Raw genomic sequence first — 17,183 nt, 5'->3', positions numbered from 1 at the left:
CCTGGCCAATCACCGCCAGGCTGCGCTATGGGGTAGATCGGGACTCCCCCTGACGTCACGACGCCGATTACGTCGATTACATCGTTCCGTTCGTCGCCATGGCGTTCAGAACGGGATTTCCTGATGGGCTTGATCGCCGGCCGCGATCGGAAGGGTGGGAGGGAGCAGGGAGGGGGAAATCATGTAGCTAGCTCTAGGCTAGCTACATGATTAAAAAAAAAAAAAAAAAGGTAAAACAAACCACCTGCGGCCGCAGGGATTTAGAACGTCAGGGATTTAAAGGTGTGTGTGTGTGGGGGGGGGGGGGGGGGGTAACAGAGAACTTTATCTGCTTTACTTCCACACTAATTTCTTCACTGGGAGTACATCTGATCTGATCATTTGTCCCCTAGTCGGCAATAATATCAGTCAGCTCCGGTGTGGTGCAAATATGCATTCAAAAGACATCAGAGCAGTCTCATAGTGTTTCATATTCATTTTTCACTGTGTTTAATGTTTTAGAGGAATAACATGTTTTTGCTAACATTACGGCCGATTTCACACTACAAACTGCGGCGCACCGCCAAAAGCTTGCCTTCGGAGGATACCGTGTTACAATGCGGCATTCCCCATCTTGCATTAGTCCAAGCAGGAAGTGATGTGCGCTTGCAGTCACTTCCTGCTTTGGGGTATGCGGCAGTGCACGGAAGCATACTGTAAAAATACACATCCGCGCATGCATGCCGCAACGTTGCGTCTGTAAATATTTGAAATTCCCTGCATCACTATAGACTAACATGATTTCCGGGCTGACCCAGATCGCTGCAAGTCGACACAGAGGCCGCGCGGTAATGTAGTTTTGGACCTGCGTGGGGGATGCGGCGACAACGTCCCTTCCGTCACATCGCGCCGTACCGTGGCAGTATGATAGTCTCCATAGACTTTCATTGCCCGGCAGTGGGGTGCAGTAAAAGTACCGCACCACCCTGGTGTGAAAGGGTCCTACCACTTTAAAAGTCAATATGTCACCCTTCATATGCTTCTCAGTTCAGGTGTGCTATCTCTGTGTGTATGGCCCAGTGCACACCAAAACCGCTAGCAGATCGTCAAAACGCTAGTGGTTTTGGGAGCAGAGAGCCGATATTTGCCGGGTGCACACCGAGCGGATTTTGTATGTGATCCGCCGGCCGCATCCGCATCAGCATCCGCGTGGCTAATGTATCTCTATGGGCTGGTGCACACCGGCGGTTTGAGGTTTTAAGCAAACCGCAAACGTGCAGCAAGAGGCACGTTTGCGGCTTGCTAAAAACCTCAAACCGCCGGTGTGCACCAGCCCATAGAGATACATTAGCCACGTGGATTTTCAAGCGGATGCGGCCGGCGGATCTGCCCAGTGTACACTGGTCCTCAGTGTGTGTTTTCCCCATCTTATCTCATATTTATAAGTCTGGGCACAGCTTCTCTGCCATTAGTAACATGCTATAAGCTACTAATAGGGATAGGCTGCCTTTAACAGGGTTGTTTTCTTTCATTGGCGTCTGCACAGTTCCCAGCTATCACCTAATTGTGCGTCTGGATCGGTAATCCACTTGGACGAGCGTTGCTGATCCGCAGCCCCCGGCGCCGCCGCTGACGTTCTCTAACGCCCAGCTTAGTTTCCCTGCTCCTAATTTTGAAGTCCCGCTAATCTGCGCCATGTTGTGTAACCACAGCTGAATCGTAACCTTTGTTTCCCTCTGGCCGGAGTCCGTTTAATAAGATTACTAATTGTTGCAGCACCCTCATCGCCCTGCTACTTATTTCAAATGATATTGTTGCCGTTTTCATTGGCAGGGCTGCCAGCGACTAAGGTTAAACCTGAACGTGGCTGGAGAGAGTCCAAGCCTGCCTCTCCCTCGCCTCTCTGACCCGTGTGCTGTCGCTGTGACAATTGCTGGACATGCAGAGCGGTCGTACTGCCTCGTCTGGGACTGGTCAATTCTGCAACACTTTCCAAAAAGGGTGAATTAACCAGATAAAGACCAAGACTAGGTTCACTCTACGATTCGCTAACATCGGGAACAGATACCGTGTTGTCAATGCGGCTTGTTGGATCCTGATGTCTTTTGCTGCTGTAGTAGGATGTCCATTTCGAAACAGTGGACTATTTGTGCGCCGCCATAGGCGCCAATGTTAAATGCTGGTATATATATATATATATATATATATATATATATATATAGTAAAATATTGTCATTTAATACTGATATTTTTTACGCTTTTATGGTAAAATATCGGTATTTAAAGGGATACTGTAGGGGGGTCGGGGGAAAATGAGTTGAACTTACCCGGGGCTTCTAACGGTCCCCCGCAGACATCCTGTGCCCGCGCAGCCACTCACCGATGCTCCGGCCCCGCCTCCGGTTCACTTCTGGAATTTCAGACTTTAAAGTCTGAAAACCACTGCGCCTGCGTTGCCATGTCCTCAATCTCGGTGATGTCACCAGGAGCGTACTGCACAGACACAGACCATACTGCAATTGTGATATACATTCCTGGTGACATCAGTGGGCTCAAGGACACGGCAACGCATGCGCAGTGGTTTTCAGACTTTAAAGTCTGAAATTCCAGAAGTGAACCGGAGGCGGGGCCGGAGCATCGGTTAGTGGCTGCGCGGGCACAGGATGTCTGCGGGGGACCATTAGAAGTCCCGGTAAGTTCAACTCATTTTCCCCCGACCCCCCTACAGTATCCCTTTAATACCAATATTTTGCTATCTGCCTTTAGTGGTGGTTTAAATTTCCAGGTGCCTTTATTTGCCGGACGTTATCCATTTTGCATCTGAGTTCCCCCTACCTGTACCACCTCGGATTTAGTCCAACATGGATGGAGTCAAGCTTCTCAGACCGGAGTGTCGGACCAAGTCCAACACTTTTACCCCCCCGGCACCACGCTGCAGCACATAATAATGCATTACACTGGCGTGCGAGCATTGCGGGGCAAAGCTACCCACTGGTGCCCCGCCCCCTCCCCCCAAGTGACAGGTCACCTCCTCACAACGGCTACTAATGGCACAAGATCAAGGGATCATCCATGTCCTCTCCGCGCAGTGCATTGAAAAAATACGATTCGCATGTCCATTCCGATAAAAAACATACATGTAGGGCATTTTTTTCTGCAGAAAATTCAGGTGCGTAAATTTGCATAAAAAACCCAAAAAAAGTGATGCCATTGACTTGCATTAGATGTGTGGGAAAACGCAAATCACATACGAATTCCGTCATGTGTGAAGGGGGTTAGAGTTCTTGGGCAAGACTCCCTAACACTGCAGTGTGACCCATTGACTTGAGCCACGTAGTGGCTGCAGCTCTCAAGCGGTTTGATTCCGACAGGAAAAAAAGAGCTATACAAAAGCTAGCACAATATTATTATTATTTGAAGGAATCGGCTGTTATGTTATGTACAATAAATCCAGAAGGTGCTGCATTATTTGGGCATAGAAGACAATGGCCTCAATTCACTAAGCTTTATCAAACACTTTATCAAACATTTGATAATTTACCTCATGAGTAAAATCTAATTTTTAATTCACTGAGGTGCTATATTTTTATCAAATGTTTTATCGATAGAACGTTCAATAAATCAATAACATCTTAGTGAATTCAAAATTAGATTTGACCCATGAAGTAAATTATCAAACATTTGATAAAATGTTTGATAAAGCTTAGTGAATTGAGGCCAATGGGTGTGAAGAGTGACCACAACTGGCAATGCAGATAATTTAGTGTGCGCCAGAGGTCTTGCTCCACCCCCTTATTCTACATGTGGTCAAAGCAATCCGTGTTCTGTGAAGAACTCCTAACAGAGGCGGTGTCAACTGCCTCACACAGATACCAGCCCTGCTTTCTGTAACGATTACTGCACTGCCGAGATAGTTTCTCAAAGTTCACACGAGTTAGTTGACAATGTTAGAAGCTGCAGAGTTTCCGCTGTCACGAGATCTGCTTGTATACACTTGTGTGTTTAGTGTACATAGATTCTTCCTGCTGTGACAGCGGCAGTTGTGGTAAGATCACCTGACTGTCCTCTGCTCACACAATTAACCTTCAGATTGCTGTTTACAGTCACAACAGGTGATCTGTGTCGCTGTACACACTATACACAGGCTGAACAGCCTCCATTCATGACTTGTGTTTACTATACAGGCTGAGGGGCCTATGCTGGGCTCTCCTCACATTGCTCAATCACCAGGCAGACTGGCATCGCCAATAGACGATACGTGACATCCTTTCCCTTCACAGAACATATGCTGCATCCTGCCTGTCCAACTGTCTCTTTTTTGGAGGGTCAGTCCCTCTTTGGGACGCTAATCCCTCTTTTCTTCCTTCTTCATCATTTGTCCCTCTTTCAGGATTAATACACAGATCTTTGTAAATAGATGTATACAGAAAATGTGTTAAAGTGACTCTTAACTTTATTCCTATCAATTAAAATTATATATTTCTTATTTTCAAATGTGAAAATGAAGAAGAACGAATGATAATAGGAAGGGCCAGTGTGCTTTGAATGATAAAAATGACATCTTTTGATTCTGAACTCTTTCTGATATGCATTGTGAGGGGTGTGGTGGGGGCGTGGTTAGAGGTGTGGCGGGTGCATGTCTTAAAGAATAAGCGACACCCATGCTAACCTAGAAATAAAAAACACATATATAAGTAGATAAATACTACTTCTACTTACATAACAGATGTATTGTGCTATCCACGTAATGATTCCTGTGAATTCTATAAAGGAAAAGCAGAGAATCCTATTCTAGGCAGTGGCCATCTTGCCAACCTAATGCTGACATCATATCCTCCCTGACTCTTGTTTTCCCCCCTCCCTTCTCTTGCTCATTGTGTATTCATTAGCTGCCCTCCTCCCAGAGTCTTCAGACACTCTTACTGAGGTGTATACTAGGAAGTGCACTGTCTATTTTATTTACACATCCAATCACTGAGTCACCTCAGCCTTGCTTGTAAACACAAGTAATCAGAGGGTGTTTCTGCTAAGCAGCTAGGCAGGGAAATAAATGGACGAGGATGAATGTATTATAAATGAAAAGAACTCCCAGCATTCAACTCTTTGGCACTGTTTGGCACTAGGGCCAGTGCACCTAAAGTATGTGATTACTACAAACCATAACAGCAGAAAAAGTTTTGCAAGTTTTGTATGCAGGATTAGCATCTTTATCACTTAATACACTCAGACCAGTTGCTGTTGAAATTTGATTTTTATGGTGACAACAACCCTTTAGAGTGTCCCTCTTTCTTATCTTGAAAAGTTGGGAGGTATGTATATATTCTGTACCCAGACCCCTCACAAGCTACTGCATTTTGCCCCCCCCCCTTCCATTGTATATACACATCATACTGGCCTCCCACTATACATATGTAGCCTGGTCCCTACATTATACATGCAGCATCCTGCCTTCCCCAAATATATATGTAACATCCATCCTGCCTATACTGGGGGTGCACCTATACTCATATCTCTCAACTTTTGAGATAAGAAGTGCACTGAAGCCACACCCATGCCACACCCCTAACCACGCCCCAACACACCCCTAGTTACACATACCATAAAGATTTAATAAGAGAAATACATTTTATAATTCAAGCCACACCGGTCCTTTCTATCCTGGTTCATTTCCTTCATATTAACATTTGAAAATAAGAAAAATATCAATTTAAAGGATGGGAATACAATTTAGAGTCAATTAAACACGTTTTTCAGTAGAAACATATATATATATATTTACATAGATCAGTCCTAAAAGAGGGACACATAAGGAAAAAAAGAGGGACAGAGGAACAGGGTTCCCAAAGAGGGATGGTCCCTCCAAAAGAGGGACAGTTGGGAGCTGTGCCTGAGGTGGGGGGGGGGGGGCTACTTCTGGCTACCTACACTGGGATTCGTCTGTGGTTAACTATACTGGGGGCTACGCATACTGAAAGGGACTACGTCAGACTGCCTATACTGGGGGGATCTTATACTGTGTGGGGCACCTATGGCCACCTAAAACTGGTGTGCCTGTCCCCCACAGTATATATGCTGCACTTGACCCCCGCCCCCCCAATATACAGTATATGCAGAACAGATGGCAGCTGCAGGGGAGCCCAGAAGCCACAGGGGGCCCTGTCTTGAGAGACTGACAACTAAGGGCAAGGAGAGAAAAAACTTTCTGCTCTCTGCACAATTGTTCTAATGACTGCATCTGCTCAGCCACTGATAAGGAATCATAACAAAGTTTTGCAGACAAAGATTTGTAGACAGCTCTATTCAGTGTTCAGCAGGGTCTTGTGTACAGCGCCCCCAACCTCTCTACCCCTCTCCAAGTGCTGTGGGAGGGGGCCCCATCCAAAGTTTTGCAGGGGGCCCAGTAATTTCTAGTTACGCCCCTGGTATTAGCACTTGATTTCAGACCTGGTGAAGCAGCCCCTGTGCAGCTACACATACTGCTCAATCACTCTGGTAGGAAGTTACCGTAGTCATATGCACTGTGTTCACAGATTACTGTATTCAGATGTCAATTGCGAGGCGTAAGATTCAGTATTGCCTGCTGTCATTATGCATGTAGTGTGGTCTAGGCGATGTAGCACATAACCATATACTTAGTAGGCACTTGTAGCCTGTCTGGCAGACTGCTAACTGCCTGGCTTAAAGAGGAACTCCAGTGAAAATAATGTAGTTAAAAAAGTGCTTCATTTTGACAATAATTATGTATAAATGATTTAGTCAGTGTTTGCCCATTGTAAAATATTTTAAATCCCTGATTTATATTCTGACATTTATTACATGGTGACATTTTTACTGCTGGAAAGTGATGTAGCTGCTGCATGCTTTTTTGGCAGTTGGACACAGCTGTAAACAGCTATTTCCCACAATGGGTATCATTCATAAAGCATTTCCGCATGCGGAAATGCTTAACACCGGTGACTTTCCCGACCACTCAGCATAAGCCCATTCATAAAGGCTCTTTCCGCATGAAAAGGTGACAGAGCGATACATTTCCGCCTTGTGCGGAGTTTTTCTAGATTAATCTAGAAAAAGTAACAAACACATCCATTCATAAAGATTAGAGCAAGCGGTATCCAGAAGGAAAATACCGCTTGCTCGACAGTAGCGATAGGCGGGCGGAATACATATAAATGAATGGGAGGGACCTCCCAAGCAGCATCAGACAGAGCAGCGCAGGGAGGGAATCGGGCAGCTTTTAAGTTTCCGCATGTCTTCCGCCACGCTGCCACCAGCTTCCTCCAGAAAACCTCCGCACTTCTTCCGCAACAGGCAGACTTCTTTATGAATGGCCACCCAGAAGTCTTAATTACCAGTTGCGGAGAAGAACGGTGTTTTCCCGCACTACTGACAGCCTGTTTATGAATGATACCCAATGTAGCAGGGTTCACAGACAGGAAACTGCCAGAAGTACCTCGGTACTCAGAGCTTCTTGTGGGAGGGGTTTGACCACAATATCAGTCATACAGCGCCCCCTGATGGTCTGTTTGTGAAAAGGAATAGATTTCTCGTGTAAAAGGGGGTATCAGTTACTGATTGGGATAAAGTTCAATTCTTGGTCAAAGTTTCTCTTTAACTGTTTATGTTATTATTATTATTATTTATTAGATTTATATAGCGCCAACATATTACGCAGTGCTGTACAATAAATAGGATTACAGACAATGATAACAGGGTTGACAGAACAATACAGGTAACAGACCATAGATACAACAATACAGGTAATAGCAATAAGATACATAACACAATGCAGATAATAGTACAATGCCAGATCATAAACTGGAATGGTAGTGGTAAAAAATTACCAGTTCCAAATTCTGGGTAAAGTGCACACAGTCAAGTATGATAAACAAGGGGAGAGGGCCCTGCCAAAGGCTTACAATCTAGAGGGAGGGGTTGTGACACAAAAGGAGGGGGTGCAGCAAGAAGTTATTGGCAGAAAGGATTAGGGTAGTGTTGAGTTGATGTAGGCCTCCTTGAAGAAGTGAGTTTTAAGTGCTTTTTTGAAGGTTTTGAAGGTGGGAGCGAGCCTGATGGGCAGCGGGAGAGAGTTCCACAGGATAGGGGCAGCTCTAGTGAAGTCCTGCAGTCTGGCATGGGAGTGCGAGATGCGTGGGGTGGTTAAGAGGAGGTCGTTGGAGGAGCGAAGTGGGCGGCCAGGTGTATATCTGCTGACCAGGTCAGAGATGTAGGTTGGGCAGGACTTGTGTAAGGATTTGTATGCCAAACATAGGATCTTGAAGCTGATTGTGAAGTGAATTGGAAGCCAATGAAGGGATTTGCGTATTTGTTATTAGAATTAGGTTGTGCTTTTGCTCAGCTGTGAATTGTGTATTTTTGTGAATTTTTTTTGTGAATTTTCAGTAGAAGCAATGATTTATACATGTTTTTTTCTCGATATGGACCAGAGCAATTTTCCCCTATCAGCACTCCTCCCATTCATTTGCCAATAACTTTATCACTACTACGGCCAAGTGACCGCAACAAGGACAACAGAACACATAACAAACATGACTTTGCCAGCTCTCGGGTCTCTACAAGGATAAGTATCTATTTATTTAAGTATTTATATAGCACTGACATATTACATAGCGCTGTACAGAATATATATATTGTCACTAACTGCCCCTAAGAGTGGCTCCCAATCTAGTCCCTACTATAGTCATATTTCTATGTATGTGCATGTATCATAGTCTAGGGCAGGCATGGGCAAACTTGGCCCTCCAGCTGTTACGGAACTACAAGTCCCACAATGCATTGCAGGAGTCTGACAGCCACAGTCATGACTCATAAAGGCAAATGCATTGTGGGACTTGTAGTTCCGTAACAGCTGGAGAGCCGAGTTTGCCCATGCCTGGTCTAGGGCCAATTTAGGGGAAGTCAATTAACTTATATGTATGTTTTTGGGATGTGGGAGGAAACCAAAGTGCCCAGAGGAAACCCACAAGACACGGGGAGAACATACAAACTCCATGCAGATATTGACCTGGCTGGGATTCAAACCAGGGACCCAGAGCTGCAAGGCGAGAGCGCAAACCACTACGCCCCCTTGCTGCCCCTACGCCAAAAGTTTTGAAGGGCAAAATTTAGCCTACTGTTTTCCAACCACAAAACCCAGGAATCCCAAGTACTATAGAATCCATGCATGTTATCTTTAAGTTTAGCTAGTAAGTGTTCCGCCAGCATGGTGTCAGTTAGAAGACTAAATACTCTATCAGAAAGTATAGGTAGCCAAATGACCTCTTCCCCCTTTCCCCCCAGTATAGGTAGCCAGATGACCCCTCCCCCCTTCCCTCTAGTATAGGTAGCCATATTACCCCTCCCCCCTTCCCTCTAGTATAGGTAGCCAGATGACCCCTCCCCCCTTCCCTCTAGTATAGGTAGCCAGATGACCCCTCCCCCCTTCCCTCTAGTATAGGTAGCCAGATGACTTCTCCCCCTTCCCTCCAGTATAGGTAGCCAGATGACCCCTCCCCCCTTCCCTCTAGTATAGGTAGCCAGATGACCCCTCCCCCCTTCCCTCTAGTATAGGTAGCCAGATGACCCCTCCCCCCCTTCCCTCTAGTATAGGTAGCCTGATGAACCCCCCCCCCCCCCCCCCCCCAGTATAGGTAGCCAGATGACCCCTCCCCCCTTCCCTCTAGTGTAGGTAGCCTGATAACTCCCCCCCCCCCCCCCCCAGTATAGGTAGCCTATTCAATATAACTGGCTGCGCCACTCAACTTATTAGTGCAAGAAAGTTCATAAATACCGTTACTATCAAAAGTCCTTATAGAATTGCCTGTAGACACTGTGAGTTCGCTGTGGGAATGTCCTTTAAGGTGGCAATAAATTTAAACTGTTCCACTGCGCTCTCTTAGGAAACCTGAAGCAGAAAAGACATATTGCACATAGCGTAATCCTGCCTCTAATATTATCACCACTCCAAATTGTGCTGCATGGACATGAGTGCACCCTCCACCGACATAAAAGGGGCTCACCAGATTCTGACCACCTCTTTCTTCAGGTGGGGCTCAGGGTCAAATCTGTGTATTCACCAGGACCTTCAGTGAATCACACCATCCAGTGCAGTAGAAATTATATTTATTCTTCGTTAAACTTTAAAACAAACAGAACAAGCTCCTCATGGCGTAGTATGACAAAACCACCATATATCACACTTGCGCTTCTCGCGCCAATGGCCTACTTACAAACTAAAAGAAGATAAAAAGCACATCTGAGCGGTGAGGCTGAAGATCATCTGGTTCTACCTACGACTATCCGGCGGAGTCCCGCGCTATAGAAGGTTCCCGTGATGCTCCAGCTTCCCGTTTTGGATTTCCGTACGGAATGACGTCACACGCACTGGCTCCGCGGAGTGCGTGTGGCGGCGGCGTCCCGCGCTATAGAAGGTTCCCGTGATGCTCCAGCTCCCCGTTTCGGATTTCCGTACGGAATGACGTCACAACGCACTGGCTCCGCAGAGTGCGTGTGGCGGCGGCGTCCCGCGCTATAGAAGGTTCCCGTGATGCTTCCAGCTCCCCGTTTCGGATTTCCGTACGGAATGACGTCACACGCACTGGCTCCGCAGAGCCAGTGCGTGTGACGTCATTCCGTACGGAAATCCGAAACGGGAAGCTGGAGCATCACGGGAACCTTCTATAGCGCGGGACGCCGCCGGATAGTCGTAGGTAGACCCAGATGATCTTCAGCCTCACCGCTCAGATGTGCTTTTTATCTTCTTTTAGTTTGTAAGTAGGCCATTGGCGCGAGAAGCGCAAGTGTGATATATGGTGGTTTTGTCATACTACGCCATGAGGAGCTTGTCCTGTTTGTTTTAAAGTTTTACTAAGAATAAATATATTTTCTACTGTGCTGGATGGTGTGATTCACTGAAGGTCCTGGTGAATACACAGATTTGAGCCTGAGCCCCACCTGAAGAAAGAGGTGGTTAGAATCTAGTATAGGTAGCCTGATGACCCCCTCAGTAAAGGTAGCCAAATGACCCCTTCCCCCCTTTCCCCCAGTAAAGGTAGCCAAATGACCCCTCCCCCCTTCCCTCTAGTATAGGTAGCCTGATGACTCCCTTAATCCCTCATTTTCCCACTCCCCCATTCAGTATAGGTAGCCAGCTCGCCTTCACACTGCAGCAGCCATCTGTGTGACTCATTTCTCCACTCATCTCCAATGCAGAAGCTTCCTCTTCCCCAAGTCCATAGCCGCCAGCCACAATGCAAACATGCACAGAGAGCAAGGTGACTACCTGCACAGGCAGCTAGCAGCAGAGTACCCTGGTCAGGCGCTCGCCTCATCTCCCTGCATTGCAGTATTTGCAAGCTTCCAAATTCTGCACCAGTTTAGTTTGCTGCTTTGGTGCCCTTGTTCCTGTGATGCCCTAGGCCATGGCCTCCTCGGCCTTGGCCTAAATCCGGCCATGAGTACTGTCACTCCAGTTGAATTTGCAGACTCAGGAGCATTATAGGTTTTTAAAAAAAATAAATAATAAAAAATTACAATACATTTCCATTTATTGGCCAAACCGTAACCAGTGTTATGCAGTGTAAAAGGAATTGCCTGCCTCCCTTTCTGCTCAGGAACGCCACCCTCTAGGTACAAAATATATAGCTCTGTGTGGTTAATAGATATCATAGTTTTCTGATTAGAAACGTACTGCAGTTATTTATTTTTATTTTTTTTTGCAGTGGACATAACAAATAAAAACAAAATGACAAAATACTCTAAATTCAATAGTAAAACTCTTGCAAACGACAGTACCTACCTTCACATTGTCTAACACCACCAGAGGACCATTGACACCACACACCGTGCGATAACCTATGGAAAGGAATAAAACAAAAAGAATTTAGAGTTTCCATCATTCTCTATCTTCAGATATCTTTTTTATGTTGACACCTTTTTACCATAATCTGGATCTGATATTAGGCGTGCATGAAAAAAGGGCACCTAGAGAAAAGGGCCCGGCTGGATAACGAAATGGCGCAGATGGATAACGAAATCTCAATAGCGATAAACATTGTTTTCAAACTTGGTTAACAATAAATACCGTTGTAAAAACAGATGGGAAATAATAACAAAAAGATATTAACGTTAAAGAATCGTTATGTAATTCAACAATACAGCTTACTCCAACCCTACTCTCACACAGAGTCCCCCAGTGGTGCCTAACCCTAACCACCCTACCGTGGTGGCTAACCTTACAGACCCCCCCCCTGGGTACCTAGCCTTAACCACCCCCTGGTGCTGCCTAACCCTAACCTCCCCATGGTGCCTAACCCTAACCACCCCCGTGGTGGTGCCTAACCCTAACCACCCTACCGTGGTGGCTAAAGCTAACCCCCCCCCCCCCATGGTGCCTAAACCTAAACCCCCCCCCCCGCCCCCCGGTGCTGCCTAACCACCACCCCCCATGTTGCCTAAAACTAACAACCGCCCAGGTACCCTAACCACTCCCTCTGCAGAAACACTCTTTCACACATAGAAACGATAATATCTTTGATAATGTGAAATCTGTACATACAAACAAAATAATATGATAAAAACTATAACGTTGCAAGCGTCTAAAACGATAACATACTTCAAAAACGTATATGTTCTAATCTTGTTAACGATATTTATCGCCGCGCCCTTTCTGCTTTTTTCGCTGTATTAACGATAATTGCATTAGAGTCTATAGCAGTGCCCTTTTTTCCTGCTACCGATATTAGCATATAGCATATTTTGAGAGTATTTTATGTGGTTAGAAGGATTCTAAGAAGAGCTCTTCGGGTAAGACTGCTGTATAAACAGTTATAAGCAAGATGAACTGCAGTGAAAATAACTTAAAGGGACACTTAAGTCAAACAAAAAAAATGAGTTTTACTCACCTAGGGCTTCCAATAGCCCCCTGCAGCTGTCCGGTGCCCTCGCTGTCTCCCTCCGATCCTCCTGGCCCCGCCGGCAGCCACTTCCTGTTTCGGTGACAGGAGCTGACAGGCTGGGGACGCGAGTGATTCTTCGCGTTCCCAGACACATTAGCACCCTCTATGCTGCTATATGGTATATGATATATGCTATAGCAGCATAGATGACGCTATTGTGGCCAGGAACGCGAAGAATCACTCGCGTCCCCAGCCTGTCAGCTCCTGTCACCGAAACAGGAAGTGGCTGCCGGCGGGGCCAGGAGGATCGGAGGGAGACGGCGAGGGCACCGGACAGCTGCAGGGGGCTATTGGAAGCCCTAGGTGAGTAAAACTCATTTTTTTTGTTTCACTTAAGTGTCCCTTTAATGATAAAAATTGGTTATTTTCACAATTTTACAACATTAATTTTAGTCCGTGTTTGGCCAATTTCCTCACCCCGATTTAAATTCTGAAATGTATCACTGGCGGTGACATCTTTATCTAAAAATTAATGACATCTTTATCTAAAAATTAATGCTGCAATCATTTAGGAATTGGCCTGCAGTTTATTGCGGCCAACAGATCTCTCTATGATCAGAGAGAGATCTGTCTATTGGTCGATCGGCCTCCAAAATAGCTAGGTGTGTGGGCACCTTTAGTAAACAAACAATCCGCAGAGATCGTCTGACAGGACGTCAGAGGATCTCTGCAGATTCTTTGTTTACTAAAGGTGCCCACACACCTAGCTATTTTGGAGGCCGATCGACCAATAGACAGATCTCTCTCTGATCAGAGAGAGATCTGCTGGCCGCAATAAACTGCAGGCCAATTCCTAAATGATTTCAGCATTAATTTTTATGGGCACTTGTCCCCGTTGCCATGCCGTCCCCAGCTCGATGCCCCCCCTAGTGAGCATGTACCCCCTGTGCATTAATACATTACCTCTCAGCCACCCCCCAGACTCTTCCGTGTTTTAATCACATGGGACAAGAAGATGGAAGAACCCGGAAGAGTAGTAGTGTGGGCCGCGGAGAGGTAAAGTATTAATGTAGGGGCACGAAGGGTACATGTACAGTGGGGGGGGGGGGGGGGGGGCAGCGGGCTGGGGTTTTTCTCGCGTTCGTCGTTTGCGATTATGACATGCCATTATTGCCTATTGAGCATGTCGGCCAGACATCTTGCAGCATGTCTGATCGATACATACAACCAATTTTTTTGCCCAAATTGGGCATGCTTTTGCCAGCACAGATTTTCATCCAATTTGATAATATTTATAGAAGCGGATGGTCTAATTGCACAGCAGCACGTCGGAATAGCACATTGGCTCCGCAGTGGGTTGGATTCCATCCTATTTAGCCGAGCTGTGCCCTACCAAACACACACGCGTTTCACTGGCGCTACAAGTGACTGGCAGACAGGAGCGTTTTGAAATCGAAAATCTGAAGTGAACTTACCCTAGAGGTGACCACACGCGATACAGAAAATGATCATATTTTACGGCAATGCGATAAAAATGATCAGTTGTTTCGAAAAAATCAAAAGCTTTTTTTTTTGTTTGTTTTTTATCCAAGCAAGGAATCCGAACGTATTTTACTTTTTTTTTTTTTTTTCAATACAGTGCAGGCATCTATTCCAGGCTACCTATACTAGGGGCAGCTATTTCAGGCTACCTATACTGGGGGCAACTATTCCTGGCTACCTATACTGGAGGCAACTATTCCAGGCTACCTATACTGGGGGCAACTATTCCAGGCTACCTATACTGGGGGCAGCTATTGCAGGCTACCTATACTGCAGTGCAGGCAACTATTCCAGGCTACCTATACTGGGGGCAACTATTCCAGGCTACCTATACTGGGGGCAACTATTCCAGGCTACCTATACTGGGGCAACTATTCCAGGCTACCTATACTGGGGGCAGCTATTCCAGGCTACCTATACTGGGGCAACTATTCCAGGCTACCTATACTGGGGCAACTATTCCAGGCTACCTATACTAGGGGCAGCTATTGCAGGCTACCTAGACTGGGGCAACTATTCCAGGCTACCTATACTGCAGGCAACTATTCCAGGCTACCTATACTGGGGCAGCTATTCCAGGCTACCTATACTGGGGGCAACTATTGCAGGCTACCTAGACTGGGGCAACTATTCCAGGCTACCTATACTGCAGGCAACTATTCCAGGCTACCTATACTGCAGGCAACTATTCCACGCTACCTATACTGGGGACAACTATTCCAGGCTACCTATACTGGTGGCAACTATTCCAGGCTACCTATACTGGTGGCAACTATTCCAGGCTACCTATACTGCAGACAACTATTCCTGGCTACCTATACTGGAGGCAACTATTCCAGGCTACCTATACTGGGGGCAACTATTCCAGGCTACCTATACTGGGGACAGCTATTGCAGGCTACCTATACTGCAGTGCAGGCAACTATTCTAGGCTACCTATACTGGGGCAACTATTCCAGGCTACCTATACTGGGGGCAGCTATTCCAGGCTACCTATACTGGGGCAACTATTTCAGGCTACCTATACTGGGGGCAGCTATTCCAGGCTACCTATACTGGGGCAACTATTCCAGGCTACCTATACTGGGGCAACTATTCCAGGCTACCTATACTGGGGGTAACTATTCCAGGCTACCTATACTGGGGGCAACTATTCCAGGCTACCTATACTGGGGGCAGCTATTGCAGGCTACCTATACTGCAGTGCAGGCAACTATTCCAGGCTACCTATACTGGGGCAACTATTCCAGGCTACCTATACTGGGGGCAGCTATTGCAGGCTACCTATACTGCAGTGCAGGCAACTATTCCAGGCTACCTATACTGGGGCAACTATTCCAGGCTACCTATACTGGGGGCAGCTATTCCAGACTACCTATACTGGGGGCAGCTATTCCAGGCTACCTATACTGGGAGCAGCTATTGCAGGCTAACTATACTGCAGTGCAGGCAACTATTCCGGGCTACCTATACTGGGGCAACTATTCCAGGCTACCTATACTGGGGGCAGCTATTGCAGGCTACCTATACTGCAGTGCAGGCAACTATTCCAGGCTACCTATACTGGGGCAACTATTCCAGGCTACCTATACTGGGGGCAGCTATTCCAGGCTACCTATACTGGGGGCAGCTATTGCAGGCTACCTATACTGGGGCAACTATTCCAGGCTACCTATACTGGGGCAACTATTCCAGGCTACCTATACTGGGGGCAACTATTCCAGGCTACCTATACTGGGGGCAACTATTCCAGGCTACCTATACTGGGGGCAACTATTCCAGGCTACCTATACTGGGGGCAACTATTCCAGGCTACCTATACTGGGGGCAACTATTCCAGGCTACCTATACTAGGGGCAGCTATTGCAGGCTACCTAGACTGGGGCAACTATTCCAGGCTACCTATACTGCAGGCAACTATTCCAGGCTACCTATACTGGGGGCAGCTATTCCAGGCTACCTATACTGGGGGCAACTATTGCAGGCTACCTAGACTGGGGCAACTATTCCAGGCTACCTATACTGGGGCAACTATTCCAGGCTACCTATACTGCAGGCAACTATTCCAGGCTACCTATACTGCAGGCAACTATTCCAGGCTACCTATACTGCAGACAACTATTCCAGGCTACCTATACTGGGGGCAACTATTCCAGGCTACCTATACTGGGGACAACTATTCCAGGCTACCTATACTGGTGGCAACTATTTCAGGCTACCTATACTGGTGGCAACTATTCCAGGCTACCTATACTGCAGGCAACTATTCCAGGCTACCTATACTGCAGACAACTATTCCAGGCTACCTATACTGGGGCAACTATTCCAGGCTACCTATACTGCAGGCAACTATTCCAGGCTACCTATACTGCAGACAACTATTCCAGGCTACCTATACTGCAGGCAACTATTCCAGGCTACCTATACTGGGGGCAACTATTCCAGGCTACCTATACTGCAGGCAACTATTCCAGGCTACCTATACTGGGGGGCAACTATTCCAGGCTACCTATACTGCAGGCAACTATTCCAGGCTACCTATACTGGGGGGCAACTATTCCAGGCTACCTATACTAGGGGCAACTATTCCAGGCTACCTATACTGGGGGCAGCTATTCCAGGCTACCTATACTGGGGCAAATATTCCAGGCTACCTATACTGCAGGCAACTATTCCTGGCTACCTATACTGCAGGCAACTATTCCAGGCTACCTATACTGGGGGCAACTATTGCAGGCTACCTATACTGGGGGCAACTATTGCAGGCTA

General features: G+C 46.7%; 1 protein-coding gene across 1 annotated transcript in view; it reads right to left on the bottom strand.

Moving 5' to 3' along the window:
• Window positions 1-17,183, bottom strand: part of ATP6V1B1 (ATPase H+ transporting V1 subunit B1) — a 166,473-nt gene that overhangs the window by 117,691 nt on the left and 31,599 nt on the right. The window contains exon 2 of the mRNA XM_068274471.1: window positions 11,774-11,829. Within this exon, the coding sequence (XP_068130572.1) occupies window positions 11,774-11,829 (56 nt within the window). The remainder of the gene's footprint in view (window positions 1-11,773; window positions 11,830-17,183) is intronic.

Source organism: Hyperolius riggenbachi, chromosome 1, assembly GCF_040937935.1.
Source record: "Hyperolius riggenbachi isolate aHypRig1 chromosome 1, aHypRig1.pri, whole genome shotgun sequence".
Classification (NCBI taxonomy): domain Eukaryota; kingdom Metazoa; phylum Chordata; class Amphibia; order Anura; family Hyperoliidae; genus Hyperolius; species Hyperolius riggenbachi.
The sequence above is the reverse complement of the archived record's forward strand: the minus strand, read 5'-3'. Positions and strand labels throughout refer to the sequence as shown.